This window comes from Prionailurus bengalensis, chromosome A2 (genome assembly GCF_016509475.1).
Source record: "Prionailurus bengalensis isolate Pbe53 chromosome A2, Fcat_Pben_1.1_paternal_pri, whole genome shotgun sequence".
NCBI classification, from domain to species: Eukaryota; Metazoa; Chordata; class Mammalia; order Carnivora; family Felidae; genus Prionailurus; species Prionailurus bengalensis.
This window is the reverse complement of record NC_057348.1, coordinates 78,734,609-78,750,748: the sequence shown is the minus strand read 5'-3', so window position 1 is coordinate 78,750,748 and position 16,140 is coordinate 78,734,609. Positions and strand designations below refer to the sequence as shown.

The window sequence follows — 16,140 nt, the reverse complement described above, 5'->3', positions numbered from 1 at the left end:
AGCCCATCTGAGGTAACTAGAAAGAATAACCAGACAGAGAGATGGATGGAAGGGACAGGTGGAGACAGGAAGAGGAAGGAAGATGAGGGAGAAGGAAGCAAGTTAGTTGGCAGGGGGATATTTATAGTCTCAAAGCAACTCACAACAACATACAGTACTAACTAATTACCAGGAGGAAAGAGTAACTTCACAGGACAGATATCTGGCACACGCCATCTTAAACAAAATAACCAACACCAACTGTAATGGTGCAAACCAAACTCGCATACTACCTGACAAAACGCAGTAAGAACACATCTCATAGAACAACACTGTTTTGGTATTCCAAATTAAGAAACCTGGGAGTGCCTGGCTGGCTGCTAGAGCATGCTACTCTTATTCTTGGGGTTGTGAGTTCGGGCCCCATCTTGGGCACAGAGATAACTTAAAAAAAAAACAAACAAACCAAAACAGCTACAAAATAAAGAAACAGTTTACCAAATTAAGAAGCCTTATACAAAATAATTGGCCTACAATCTTCAAAAATGTCAAAGTCAAGAAAAGACTAAGGAATTGTTCCAGATTAAAGAAACAAGTGTTAATAAAAACAACAAACAAACAAACAAAAAACAAGTCCAAACTGGAATCATCCCCACCCCCCAACACAACAGCAAACCAAGACTTAATTCTAGTTTAAACCTAGCCCAGGAATGTGACCTTTTAAAAGTCAACCAGAAGTTTCCAGATAAGCACAAATGAGGTAATCTGCATGATAAAAATCCTGCTGCTCTCTACCCTCACCCCACCCCAAAGGAAGATATTCTGGCAAGAAACAGTCCTTTCTTTTCTTCAGCTAGTAACTCCATGCCTCACCCTCAAAGTTCTCATTCTGTACAACTCTGGGAGCATCTCCACTTGCTAGATAACAGGCGGGTGCTGCCCGGTTCATGAACTGCTTAATAAGGCCAGTTAGATCAGCTGCATTTTGTTTTTTAACCCAAGAAAACAAAATGTAGTATGAGCCTGGGAAGGACTGGTTTCATATAAAGGACGATACTGGCAACTGGCAAAACCTGAATGTTGTTTGAGGAATGAATAGTAGAGCTATAAACAATGTTAATGTCTTTTTTTTTTTCCATTTATTTATTTATTTTGAGAGAGACAGAGCGTGAGCAGGGGAGGGGCACAGAGAGAGAGGGAGACACAGAATCCGAAGCAGGCTCCAGGCTCTGAACTGTCAGCACAGAGCCCGATGTGGGGCTCAAACCCACAAACTGTGAGATCATGACCTGAGCCAAAACCAAGAGTCAGATGCCCAAGGGACTGAGCCACCCAGGGGGCCCCACAAAGGTCACTTCTTGATTTTGATGGTTGTATTATAGTTACAAAGAATAATGTACCTGACTGTAGCCAAAATTTACTAAATAACTCAGATGTGAATAATTAGCAAGTTGGAAACTTAAACTCTACTTGTGGCTGGGGGCTGGGGGCGGGGGGCGGGGGATGGGGCACAGTTCTTGCCCCAGACATTCCCAATCAGTTCCACTGACCCCTTGGATGCATTTATGTCCATTATCTTAGACAAAATGTTCCGATCTAGATCACAAAATTCACAGAGCAAGGCGTCTACTACATGTAATGCTGACTGGAAGCAGAAGTTACTTGCCAGAGTCAGGAATGAGACAGAGAGACAGAGAAGCTTACATCTCTCACATGTTTCAGTGAGGCTGACTTTAGTACTGGTTCGAGTTCAGCAAATGTTACCTAAAATCAGCCCTGACCGTGAAATCTTTCATTCACAGCCCTATATTTCAGTCTGAGGTGTCTGTCCCCTCTGCTGCTCCACAGAGATGGTACAGGGATAAATGAGAGTACTGGTTACATCTCCTGACCCACACACTCAAGTGCCAGATGTGAGAACAAGAGCTCCCATTCCCGCACGGTAGAGCCCATGTGCTAAAAGAACTGTTCCTGCAGACCAAGCTAACAACACAGCCTAAGCAGTGAGATCAAAGACAACTGTCCAAGTCTCCTCTTCAAACAACTTCATTTGTGAACCAAGAAATGCAGATTTAGAGGGAGGATGTAAAACCTCTATCTTTTCACCTTTCCACAAGCTCTGTTATGTTCCATACCGGATGGCTTAGACCTTTGAGGTCATAATCACTACTCCTCCAAATGCTAAAGATCTACATTCTTTTTTCTAAGGAAAACATTGATTCCATGTGTAGAAACCCACACCTATGGTGTGGAAACCCACTCTATGGTTAGAGTAGAAGATGAGTTCTTAAACTTTTACAACAGAACATAATCTTCTCTTCCTCTTAATGGAGACTTAAAAAGTTTCTAATGGTACTCCATAACCAACACCCAGACGGCCTGCAATCACTAGATAAATTCATACAAGACACTATGGAGTCAGGGATTCATTAATGCTCTATGGCCTGACCAGGTATCCATCTCCTGCCATCTATTATTTTTCTGTATAGAATGTGATCTACTTTGGGTGCCTCAGTGGCACAATCAGTTGAGTGTCTGACTCTCGGTCTCAGCTCAGGTCATTATCTCACGGTTTGTGGGTTTGAGCCCTGCATCAATCCCAAGCCCTGCTTGGGATTCTGTCTCCCTGTCTGTCTCTCAAAATAACTAATAAAGGGGCGCCTGGGTGGCTCAGTCGGTTGAGCGTCCGACTTCGGCTCAGGTCATGACCTCACAGTTTGTGAGTTCGAGCCCCGCATCAGGCTCTGTGCTAACTGCTTGCTTAGAGCCTGGAGCCTGCTTCAGATTCTGTGTCTCCTCCTCTCTCTGCCCCTCCCCTGCTCACGCTTTGTCTCACTCTGTTTCTCAAAAATAAATCAATGTAAAAAAATTTAAAAAAAAATCTTTAAAAATAACTAATAAAAATAAAATTCTTAAAAAAAAAAAAAGGGAATCTGATTACATTGAACTTAATGAGTAGCAAGTCAGTGTCTCATCAATTGTTCAGAAGCTCAGAATTCCAGACTGTGATAATCTACTAAAGAGAATGATAGTCCAAAAAAGAGAGAGAGAGAATATGAAAGTCCAAATGAGTAAATTAAGTAACAAATAGGTGGTCAAATGGACACATCAACCTCCCTTTCTCCTACATTCTCAGAGTCCAGTCTACACAAAGCATACAGTCCGGATCACACTGTCCTCAATATTCATCACACAACATGCTTGCCTTTTAGGAGTTTAACTATATGCTCTTGATCTTTACAAAGCAATACAAGAACACTTCACCTGAGTAATTTCTATGTCTTCTGTGAAATCACAGCTAAAAACACAATCCACTGTGTCACACAATGGCAAAGCCCACAGAATGTCTTTTTCACTGAGTACAATGCCAGGAAAAAGTCTGTCTCTGTAAACAAATGAGCAGGCTTTCTTTCCACAGACAATGAATACTATGTAATTCAATGTTATACAGAGAAAAGGACTGGTTCCTTGTTACTCTTAGTCTGAAAACTTAAAGTCAATTGCCTTGCACAACCGTTACACTGGCTCCCCTCAGGAGCCTGGTACCTTCTAGTCTATGCTCTTCTTAGATAGCTGCTGCTGTTTTTATCCTTAACTGTCCTACTTACAGTATCTTTAATTCTATTAGATTAAAATCCTCTTGAAAGTATGTATGTACATATGTATATACTGTCTATCTCTTACAGTTTTCCTTCTGCTATCTCTTACCTTTTCTGGTACCACTCTATACTTAATGACCTAGAAATTAAAAATGAGGGGCACCTGGGTTGGTTACACATCTGACTCTTGGCTTTGGACCAGGTCACGATCTCACAGTTCGTGTGACTGAGCCCCAGGTCGGGCTCCACACTGACAGCACGGAGCCTGCTTGGAATTCTCTCTCTGCCCCTCCCCCGCTCACGCTCTCCCTCTCTCAAATAAATAAACATTAAAAAAAAAAAAAAAGGTGTTGACACCAAGAGGTGAATTTAACATAGACCACACTGTCTGCATCAGTGACAAGCAGGCACGATCACCTTTGCAGTAGTCGGCGGGGTCCTCCTGCTCTTCATCATCTGATCCCAGGATCTCCTCCTCTGGCTCCGGGGGCGTGGGGTCTGGCAGAGGCGGTGGCGGTGGTGGAGGCGGCGGTGGCGGAACTAAGGGAGCTTTCTGCTGAGGCTCCGGCCTGAAACAGGAGAAGGAGAATTCCTATTTACTCAGAAGCCAATCTTGCATTATGGACACACATGAGAGTTTCTTAACACAAGAAAAAAATAAACCTGTCACACACTAGCTAGAAATGCTGGTTAATGCACTGCGTCCATTTTAGCTAAATTCAAGTAAGGTTTCAACATACAGGTCCAGAGGAAAAAAAAAAATCACACTTTGCAGGCACATTTTCACTCAGAGCTTCAAAATTTCGTAAGTCCTGACAATATTATGAAATAAAGGGGAAACAGAAAGAGAACCCCCCCCCACCCATGCTATATAGCCTTATTAAGTTAGAACACATCCCACAGAGATTATAAAAAGACAGATGAAAGCAGCTCTGAGCTTATAAAAGGACTTATTTTCCATTATTTTAAAATCAGAATTCCTGGGGCGCCTGGGTGGCGCAGTCGGTTAAGCGTCCGACTTCAGCCAGGTCACGATCTCGCGGTCCGATCTCGCGGTCCGGGAGTTCGAGCCCCGCGTCAGGCTCTGGGTTGACGGCTCAGAGCCTGGAGCCTGTTTCCAATTCTGTGTCTCCCTCTCTCTCTGCCCCTCCCCCGTTCATGCTTTGTCTCTCTCTGTCCCAAAAATAAAAATAAACGTTGGAAAAAAAAAAAATTTTTTTTTAAAAAAAAAATCAGAATTCCTTTTCCCATAGAAACAGTACAATGTGGTTAGGTTTCCGGGATAACTCGTAAAAGCTAATACATGCTATTAACTGATGTACAGTTATTTTCATTAAGGAATTCAGCCATCTATCTCCCTTGCTTATCAAAAATACTACCCCAAACTAGAAATTAAACAATGAAAACACCCACTGTCAGTCAAATACAAAAGCAGCACATACATTAATGCAAGGTTTCCAAGGTTTGCAAAATGCTAATTTCCAAATGTCACAAAAAGGCTAAATAATGGTTAGTCTGCTCTTTTATAAAAGATAAGAAAACCCACAATACAAAAAAATGTTTCTAAGCTTGAGAGATTACAGACGAGAGCCTTCTTTCAGGTATCTAGAGAAACTCGAGGAGAAACTCTTCCTGAGCCAGCACACAGAGTGCACGAACAGGCGAGGGAAATCGGGCTGACAGAGGTGTTCTCCAGAGAGGTTCATAGGGTAAGGAGGGGGTCTCTAGTCTGGGGAGCAAGGGGAACCCCATAAGTACTGATGTGTGCACAACTGCTCTTCTTTTTGGACTGCCAGTAGTCGTGCCCCCCTTCGAAAAGCACCTTTTGAGACTGCTCCTCCCTACACAAGGGAAGGCTGGTTCTGATCCGCTTTCTTCACTGTCGTACCGCTCAGGGCACAGACGGCTGAAGCTGACTCTACAGGCCTGGAACCTTCAGGCCGGCTGTCACGGGCAGCAAGCTCACCTGCAGTTGCCAGTAGAGGCAGGGCCAGCAGAGCCACCTGACCCCGGCCCCTCTCTAAGCCGGACCTCTAAATTCTTCCCAATCTGACAGCCCCCAAATAGCATTTACTGTATTGCTCTTAGCCTAAATTGGCTAAAGGTCACTTATGTGGTTTGCCACCAAAACTCAAAGTGCCACAAGCAACAAAGGGGGGTAGGGTGGAAGGCAGCAGAAACCCAGCAGTCACGAGGAAGGGGTGGGGACTGTGCCGCACAGGTAACCTGAAAGGCAAGCACAGGCAAGTTGAGTATCTTTGGCAGAGTGACTAAGGAACGCTTATGAGCTGAAAACGACCTGTATTGATTGCTATTTGCCACAATTTATGGAGACTCAAAGTTACAGCTCCCTGGGTGACAAACGTTAGGAACAGGGTGGTGATCACATCCTGAGTTAACCACTGCTCAAGATGGAGCCCTGGAAGGGGATAATCACAACCAAACACCCACATCACTGCCAGAATACATCCAAAAATACATCTAACAGACCTTATGGAAGTGTACTAATCTTTCTGGCAGCCTTGCAAATGCTCCTTTCCTTTTTAACATACATGTTCTTACTGAAAGGAGAATGGCAATGCACAAAAGAGAGGCTGGAAGAAGGGGAGGCAGGAGAGGGCTGCACCAGAGGGAAGGGGAGGTGAGCAAGATGAATGGTCTCACAAGAACCATTCATTCATTCTTCAGGGCTGTGAGCAGAAACTACTGAGCTGACCAATGTGCTCAATCAGAAACGCTTAGAAATTTTACACGAAAAAATGAGGAGATTCTCCAAATTTAAAAGAAAACATGTTATATTCCTTATAGAAATTATGTAACAATTAATGAAAAGAACAGAACTAGAGAATCTTCTACCTGTGCTCCTCACTACAGACCCTTGGGCCAGGTAATTAATTCACTGTAGTGGGGACTGTTTTGTACACTGTAGAATGTTATAAGCATCCCTGGCCTCAAGACATTAATGTCAGTAACATCCACACCCACCGCCAGTTGTGACCATCAAAAACTATGTCCAGAAATTAACAAATTCCCTGGGGACAAAATCATACCCATTTGAGAACCACTGCTCTAACAAGTGTTTTCTGTACTTAGCTTTATTCCTACAGAGTAGACTGTATCTGTAATAAGGGAAAACAAATTCTCATTTTCATGGGCCCATTTTCTCTCATTTGAGAGGCTCATCATAATGTGTTTCTCTTAATTATTGTCCCCCCATTTGCTGAGCTGTCCACATCACTTAACAAAATTGTCAGACCCTCTGGTCTCAACGAGCAGGCAGGCACCTCTTCTCCCTCCAGTGAGGGCCACACTGAACAGGCAGGCAGAAAGCGCCCCCAAGGCCACTTATTTCTCTCAAGTTAAAGGAAGGAGTCAGGGTACTTTGAAGTAGAAAGGAAGTTGAGTAATGTTGAAGTAATATTTCAACTATCACATCCTAACACCTAGGGCTATGCTGTCTAATCAGTGGGCACTGGCCACATGCCTGTACTGAGCACTGGAAATGGGACGAGAGTACAAATCAAGACATGCTACGTGCGTAAAATACATACTGGATTTCTGAGATTTCATACAAAAAATGTAAAATATTTTATTAATAAGTTTACATTTATTATATGTTAAAACAATAATATTTGGGATAGAATGCAATATATTATTAAAATTAAACTCGCCTGATTCTACTTTTTTTAATGTGGCTACTAGAACACTTCGAATTACAAATGAGACTCACATTATAGTTCTACTGGACAGCACCACCCTAGGCTCTTCAGATAAAAACCAGAGGAGTACTTGGCCTAAAAAATCAGAGATTCCTGGTCATACCAATGATGGTGAATTTTTCTAAGGCTTCTCCTAGTAACATGTCTCACATCAATGATCACCAACTATCAAATCACTTAAATCGTCATGGTAAGGTTCAGAACAACATAACTGCCAAATGTTATGGTGCTGATCACGACTCTTTTTCATCTCATTCATCTTTGTTACTGCCTACCACATAGGAGAAACACAAGTAAATATGTCTTAGGGCAGGTATAGGCACAAGAGAAGGAGGCCACACCATCTTGAAGGCTGGCTTCTTCAAAGTGGATTCTTGTGGCTTCCACAGTATTACTTTAATTAAGCCTGGTTAAATCTCAACTATTTAAAAGATCCAGAGGTAGCAGGCAGTTTATATCACCAAGTACATACTTAAAAAATATATCAACAGATTTTAAAAGTACCTTTTCATCAATCCTAATGAGAACCATCAAAAAGTTATTTCACTGAATCATTACTAGAAGCACTGGGGAGGAATCAAGATGGCGGAGCAGCATGGAAACCTGAGCTTGTCTCCTCCCTGAAATGCAGCTACATCAGCACCAAATCATTTTGAACACCTAGGAAATTGATCCGAGGATTAACGCAACAATCTTCGTAACTTGAGCCACAGAACTTGGCACATACGCAGTGCAGGCAGGTGAACCGGGGGAGACAAAGAAGCCGTGGAGGGTGGTGAGCTATTTTGGCAGAGAGAGAAAGAGAAAGGCAGAGAAAGCAGTGCATCGGGATCGTACCAGAAAAGCACTCCCCACCAAAGTAGCTGGAGACAAAGAGAGAAAGAGAGAAAGAGTAAAAACCCTCGCAGGGCACTGAACAAGGAACCTGTTCCCCAAAACCACTGCCAGAGAGAAAGAAGAGGATTCAATACCACCAGGATTCTATAAACAGTGGAACATAGACTCTGAAGTTCCCGAGCTCAGTGCCTGGTAGTGCTCTGGTGAGGAAGTAGGGCAAATCCCCAGGAGCAGGCTGCAGGGTCTGAGGGGTCTGTGTGCTACACAGGGAGAAGTGGTTGCCCTGCTTGGAGTGTATTTGGTAGAGGCCATATGGCCTCCCCTGGGGCAAAGGTCCCAGTGGACCCTGGAGAGCAGCACATATGCTGGTATAGGGACTCAAATGCCAGAGTGCCATGAAACCTGGCACTGGCTGGGTGTTGTGATTTGCCATAATCTCTGAATCACTGCCGCTGCGATTGCATGAACGTTTTTCTGGCGTAGGGTGGCACTCGGCCATCACTCAGTAAGACCCTCCCCAGAGAGTCAGCGTAGGTCCAAGCCACCGAGGACTCTGAAGCATGGAATTCTGAAACAAAACCCCATCTAAGATAAAACTCTAGAGGGAGGTGCCACCTGGCAGTGGACAGCTTGAACATGGACAGGGTAGAGACAGGGAGTAGACAGAGGGCTGACAAAGGAGGGGCTTGATCGCGGGTCAGTGAGAACTCAAAGTTCCTGTGCTAGATACTAGGGAGCTGGTTGAAGCCATTTCCACCTCCCCTGTGCACACACAGCACACAGGCACATGGATCCACCCCAGTAGGCTAAGCAGAGCCACCTAGTGGAGAATGGAGAAATTACATCAAGCTCCACCCATATGCACCCTCCAAGCACAGGCACCAGAAGACCAACATAAATCACTCCAACCAGCTTCGTGTATGGACTATAGAATCCTTCGTAGTTTCAGTTCTAAGGGACACTGGATGTAACTTCATTCAGGTTTCATTCTGTTTGCTGGTTCCTTTATGTGTTCATTTTCTTTGCTTCAGTTTTTGCTTAAAATGTTCTTTTTTTCTTTGTTTTCTTTCTCTTTCTTAGATACAGAAAGAAAAACTTGTTTTTTACTTCATTTATTTTTAAAAATTTTTATTCTATTTCATTTTATTTTCTTTAATTCTATTTTATTATATATGAGTTTTTTAATTTTCAAAGTTCTTCTTACCTTTTTTTCCCCTTTCCTTTCCCTTTTTCCTGTATTCCATAAAACTTCTTTGAACAAGTAGAACAAAACTCACCTAGGATCTAGCTTCCTTTTTTTTGATATTTTGTTTTGTTTTTAATTTTTATTTTATTAATTTTTTTTCTTCCAAAATGACAAAATGAATGAATTCACCCCAAAAGAAAGAACAGGAAGAAATGAAAGCCAGGAACTAAATCAACATAGGTATAAGATGTGTGAACTAGAATCAGAACCATGATAATAAGAATACTAGTTGGGGTGAAAAAAGCATAGGAGACATAAAAGAATCCCTTTCTGCAGAGACAAAAGAAATAAAATCTGGGGTGCCTGGGTGGCTCAGTCAGTTAAGCATCCAACTTTGACTCAGGTCATGATCTCATAGTCTGTGAGATTGAATCCCACATTGGGCTCTGTGCTGACAGCTCAGAGCTTGGAGCACGGTTTGGATTCTGTCTCTCTCTCTCCCCCGTCTCTCTGCCCCTCTCCTGCGCATATTTTGTCTCTCTCAAAAATACATAAACATTAAAAAAAATTTTTTTTAAAGAAAGCTATAAAATACAGTAAGGCTGAAATTTAAAATGGTACAACTAAGATACAATCTCAAATAGATGGATGCCACAACACCAAGAATGGATCAAGCATTGAATTAGCATTATAGAGAATAATGAAGCAGGAAAAAAAAAAGAGGGATACAAAGGCAAAAGATCATGATACAAGACTTAAAGAACTCAAGTGACTCATTAAAAGGTAGTAACATCCAAATCATAGGAGTCTCAGAAGATGAAGAGAGAGGAAAAGGGACAAAAGGTTTATGTGAGCAAATTATAGCAGAAAACTTTCCTTATCTGGGGAAGGACACAGACATCAAAAAACAAGAAGCACAGGGAACCATCATTAGGTTCAACAAAAACCAACCATCACCAAGGCATATCATAGTCAGATTAGCAACGTATACAGGCAGGAAAGAATTATGAAAGCAGCAAGGGGGGAAAAAAAAGTCCTTAACCTATAAGGGAAGACAGATAAGTTCATAGCAGACCTATCCACAGTAACTTGGCAGGCTAGAAAGGAATGGCAGGATATATTCTGAATCAGAAAAATATGCAGTCAAGAATTCTTTATCCAGCAAGGCTGTCATTCAAAACAGAAGGCGAGATTAAAAGTTTCCCAGACAAACAAAATCTAAAGGAGTTCATGATCACTAAACCAGCCCTGCAAGAAATTTAAAGGGGGTACTCTGGAGAAACAACAAAACAAAACAAAACAAAACAAAACAAAACAAAACAAAACAAAACCTCAAAAGGAACAAAGACTAGAAAGGATCAGAACATCACCAGAAACACCAACTCTACAGGCAACCCAAAGACACTAAATTCCTTTCAGTACTCACTCTAAATGTAAATAAACTAAATGCTTCAATTAAAAGACAAAGGGTATCAGAATGGATAGGAAAACAAGACCCATCTGTATGCTGCTTACAAGAGACTCATTTTAGACCTAAAGACACCTGCAAATTGAAAGTAAGGGGATGGAAAATCATCTATCATACCAATGGTCATCAAAAGAAAGCTGGAATAGCCATACTTACATCAGACAAACTAGATTCTAGAATAAAGACTGTAACAAGAGATGAAGAAGGGCACTATATCATAATTAAAGGGTCTATCCACCAAGAAGATCTAACAATTGTGAATATTTATGCACCCAATGTGAATGCACCCAAATATATAAATCAAGAAACTCATTTATTATAATACCATAACAGTAGAGGACTTCAACACCCCACTTACAACAATGGACAGATCTTCTAAGCAGAAAATCAATAAGGAAACAATGGCTCTGAATAACACACTGGACTGGATGAACTTAACAGATATATTCAGAACACTTCATTCTAAAAAGGAATACACATTCTTCTTGAGTGCACTGGAACATTCTCCAGAATAGATCCTATACTGGGTCACAAATCAGCTCTCAACAAGTACAAGACACACCTTGTATATTTTCAGATCACAATGCTATAAAACTTGAAATCAACCACAAGAAAAAATTTAGAAACACCATGAATACTTGGACATTAAAGAACATCCTACTAAAGAATGAATGGGTTCACGAAGAAATTAAACAGGAAATTAACAAGTACATGGAAGCCAATGAAAATAACAACACGACAGTCTAAAACTTCTGGGATGCAGCAAACGCAGTCAGAAGAGGGCAGTATATAGCAATCCAGGCCTTCATAAAGAAGGAAGAAAGGTCTCAAATACCCAACCTACCCTTACACCTAAAAGAGCTCGAAAAAGAACAGCAAATAAAGCCCAAAACCAGCAGAAGAAGGGAAATAAAGATAAGAGCAGAAATCAATGATATCAAAGAAAAAACAAAAAAACAAAAAAACAGATCAATGAAACCAGGAGCTGGTTCTTTGAAAGAATTAACAAAACTGATCACCCCCTAGCCAGATTGATCAAAAAGAAAAAGGAAAGGGCCCAAATAAGTAAAATCACGAATGAAAGAGGAGGGATCACAACTAACACTGCAGAAATATGAACAATAATAACAGAATATTATGACCAATTATGTCAACAAATTGGGCAATCTGGAAGAGACGGACAAATTCCTAGAGACATATAAACTACCAAAACTGAAACAGGAAGAAATAGAAAATTTGAATAGACCCATAACCAGTAAAGAAATTGAATCACTAATCAAAAATCTCCCAACAAGTAAGAATCCAGGGCCAGATGGCTTTCCAGGGGAATTCTACCAAACATTTAAAGAACAGTTAACATGTATTCTTTTGAAGCTGTTCCAAGAAAAAGAAATGGAAGGAAAACTTCCAACCTCATTCTACGAGGCCAACATTACCTTGATTCAAACACCAAAGATCCCACTAAAAAGGAGAACTACAGACCAATTTCCCTAATGAACAGGGATGCAAAAATCATCAACAAGATACTAGCAAAATGGATCCAACAATACATTAAAAGAATTATTCACCACAATAAAGCAGGATTTATTTCTGGGATGCAGGGCTGGTTCAATATCCACAAATCAATCAATGTGATACATCACATTAATAAAAGAGAAGATAAGAACCACATGAGCCTCTCAATATATGCAGAAAAAGCATATGACAAAATACAGCATCCTTTCTTGATAAAAACCCTCAAGAAAGTAGGGATAAAAGGATCATAACTCAAGATCATAAAGGCCACATATGAAAGACCCATGGCTAATATCATCCTCAATGGGGAAAAACTGAGCTTTCCCCATAGGGTCAGGAACATGACAGGGATGTCCACTCTCACCACTGTTGCTCAACATAGTGTTGGAAGTCCTAGCCTCAGCAATCAGACAACAGAAAGAAACAAAAGGCACCCAGATCAGCAAGGAGGAAGTAAAACTTTCATTCTCTGCAGACGACATGATACTCTATGTGGAAAACCCAAAAGATTCCACCAAAAACTGCTAGAACTGGTACATGAATTCAACAAAGTTGCAGTACATAAAATCAATGTACAGGAATGAGTTGCATTTCTATACACCAATAATGAAGCAGCAGAAAGAAATATCAAGGAATCGATCCTGTTTTCAATTGCACAAAAACCCATAAAACACCTAGGAATAAACCTAACAAAAACAGTGAAAAACATATATGCTGAGAACTATAGAAGGCTTATGAAAGGAATTGAAGACACAAAGAAATGGAAAAACATTCCAGGCTCATGGATTAGAAGAACAAACAGTGTCAAAATGTCGATACTACCCAAAGTAATCAACATACTCAATGCAATCCCTATCAAAAAACACCAGTATTCTTCACAGACCTAGAACAATTGTAAAATTTGTATGGAACCAGAAAAGACTCCAAATAGTCAAAGTAATGTTGAAAAAGAAATTCAAAGCTGGAGGCATCACAATTCTGGACTTCAAGCTGTATTACAAAGCTGTACTCATCAAGACAGTATGGTGGCAGCACAGAAACAGACACATACATCAATGGAACAGAACAGAGAACCCAGAAATAGACCCACAAATGTATGGCCAACTAATCTTTGCCAAAACAAGAAAGAATACCCAATGGAAAAAAGATGGTCTCTTCAGCAAATGGTGTTGGGAAAACTGGACAGCCACATGCAGAAGAATGAACCTGGACCACTTTCTTACACCATACACAAAAATAACTCAAAATCAGTGAAAGACCTAAACGTACGACAGGAAGCATCAAAATCCTAGAAGAGAGAACAGGCCCTTCGCCACAACAACTTCTTACTTTACATGTCTCTGGAGGCAAGGGAAACAAAAGCAAAAACCAACTATTGGGACCTCGTCAAGATAAAACAATCAGCAAAACTAAAAGGCAACCCATAGAATGGGAGAAAGTATTTGCAAATGACATTATCAGACAAAGGGCTAGTATCCAAAATACAAAGAACTTACCAAACTCAACACCCAAAAAACAAATAATCCTGTGAAGAAATGGGCAAATGACATGAATAGACACTTTTCCAAAGACATCCAGGTGGCTAACAGACACATGAAAAAATGGTCATCACCCATCATCAAGGAAATACAAACCATAACCACAATGAGATAGATACCACCTCACCCTTGTCAGAATGGCTAAAATCAACAACTCAAGCAACAAGATGTTGGTAAGGATGCAGAAAAAGAGGAACCCTTTTGTACTGTTGGTGGGAATGCAAACTGGTGCAGCCACTCTGGAAAACAGTATGGAGGTTCCTCAAAAAATTAAAAATAGAACTACCCAAACCAAGCAGTTGCACTACTAGGTATTTAACTAAAGGATACAAAAATTCTGATTCGAAGGGGCACATGCACCCCAATGTTTATAGCCGCACTATCAATAATAGCCAAAGTATGAAAAGAGCAAAATGTCCATCAACTGACAAATGGATAAAGAAGATGTGGTTTATATATACAATGGAATATTTATTACTCAGTGACCAAAAAGAATGAATTCTTGCCATTTCCAACAACATGGATGGAGCTAAAGTGTATTAGGCTAAGCGAAGTCAGTCAGAGAAAAAGAAGTATCATATGATATCACTCATATGTGGAATTTAAGAAACAAAATAGATGAATATAGGGGAAGGGAAGTAAAAGTAAGATAAAAACAGAGAGGGATTTAAAAAAAAAATTTTACACAGGCAGGGGGGCGTGCCTGGGTGGCTCAGTTCATTAAGCATCCAACTTGGGCTCAGTTCATGATCTTGCGGTTCATGAGTTCAAGCACTGCATCACGCTCTGAATGGAGCTGCTTCGGCTTCTGTGTCTCCCTCTCTCTGTCCCTCCCCCGCTCATGCCACCCCCCTCAAAAATAAAAATAAACGTTAAAAGAAAATTTAAAAACAGAGAGGAAGACAAACCATAAGAGACTCTTAAATACAGAGAACAAACAGAGGGTTGCTGGCGGGTGTTGGATGGGGGGATGGGCTAAATGGGTGATGGGCTTTAAGGAGGGCACTTGTCGGGATAAGCACTTGGTGTTACATGTAAGTGATGAATCACTAAACTCTACTGCTGAAATTGTTATGTTAACCAACTGGGATTTAAATTAAAAAATAATAATTAAAAAAGAGTTGTTAGAAGCCCTTAGCAAGCCATGCAGGGAACCCATAAATATTTTCAACAAGGGTGCCAACACAATTAAATGGTGAACGAATGGTCTTTCCAACAAATGGTATTGGGACAAATGGTTACCTGCATGCAATAAAATGAAGTCATAACCTTACCTCACACACACATAAAGATTAATTCAAATGGATCAAAGACTTAAATAAAGGAGCTAAAACTCCAAAACTCACAGGAAAAAAATACAAGTAAATCTTCATGATCTTGGGCTCAACAATGTTTCTTAGATTTGACACTAAAAGCAAATGCAAGTGGACTTGATCAAAATTAAGAGCTTTTGTGTTTCAAAGGGCACCACCAGAAAGTAAAGTCATCATGTAATGATGGAAGAAAGTATCTGGAAACCATACAAGATAAGGGTCTTGTATCTAGAATGTAAAAAGAACTCTTGCATAACTTGACAAAAAAAAAATTAATAGGAAAAAGATTAAAATAGACATTTCTCCAAAGATGACCTATAAATGACCAATAAATATATGAAAAAATGTTCAGCATCATTAGTCCTTTGGGAAATGGAAATCAAAACCACAATGACAAGTACTGTCGAGAATGAAGAAAGTAGAACCCTGAATTGTAACAGTAGTGTTCTATGGCCCAGCTGCTTTGCAAGCTGGCAGTTCCTAAAAACGTTGAATTCAGAGTTATCGCATAACCCAGCAATTCCACTTCCGGGTATAATACCCAAAAGAAATGAAAACATATGTCCCCACAAAATCTTGTGCGAAAATATTCATAGGACATTATTCGTAGCAGACCAAAATGTGCCTCGAGTGATAAATGAATAAATAAATAAAATGTGGTTAAATAAAATGGTAACGTTATTCAGCAATAAAAAGGAATGAAAGTACTGTCACACACTACAACATGGGTGACCCTTGAAAACATTATGCTAAATGAAAAATGCTAGGCAGAAGAGACCACATGTTATAGGATTCCATTTTATATAAAAATGTCCACACTAGGCAAATGTATAGAGAACTGAGTAAATTAGTAGTTGCTGAGGGTTGAGGGTAGGGGAAAGAAAGAAGAAGGGGATGGGGATTGACTGTTAACAGGTACAGAGCACCTGCAAAAAGCTGTTTTTTAAAAAAACAAAAGGTTACACAACTATGTAATATCTTTTTAA

General features: G+C 40.5%; 1 protein-coding gene across 11 annotated transcripts in view; it reads right to left on the bottom strand.

The window, feature by feature from the left end:
* Positions 1-16,140, bottom strand: part of SRPK2 (SRSF protein kinase 2) — a 256,671-nt gene that overhangs the window by 71,790 nt on the left and 168,741 nt on the right. For all 11 annotated transcript variants that reach the window (XM_043588645.1, XM_043588642.1, XM_043588652.1 and 8 more), the window contains one exon: positions 3,996-4,147. In XM_043588645.1, the coding sequence (XP_043444580.1) occupies positions 3,996-4,147 (152 nt within the window). The remainder of the gene's footprint in view (positions 1-3,995; positions 4,148-16,140) is intronic.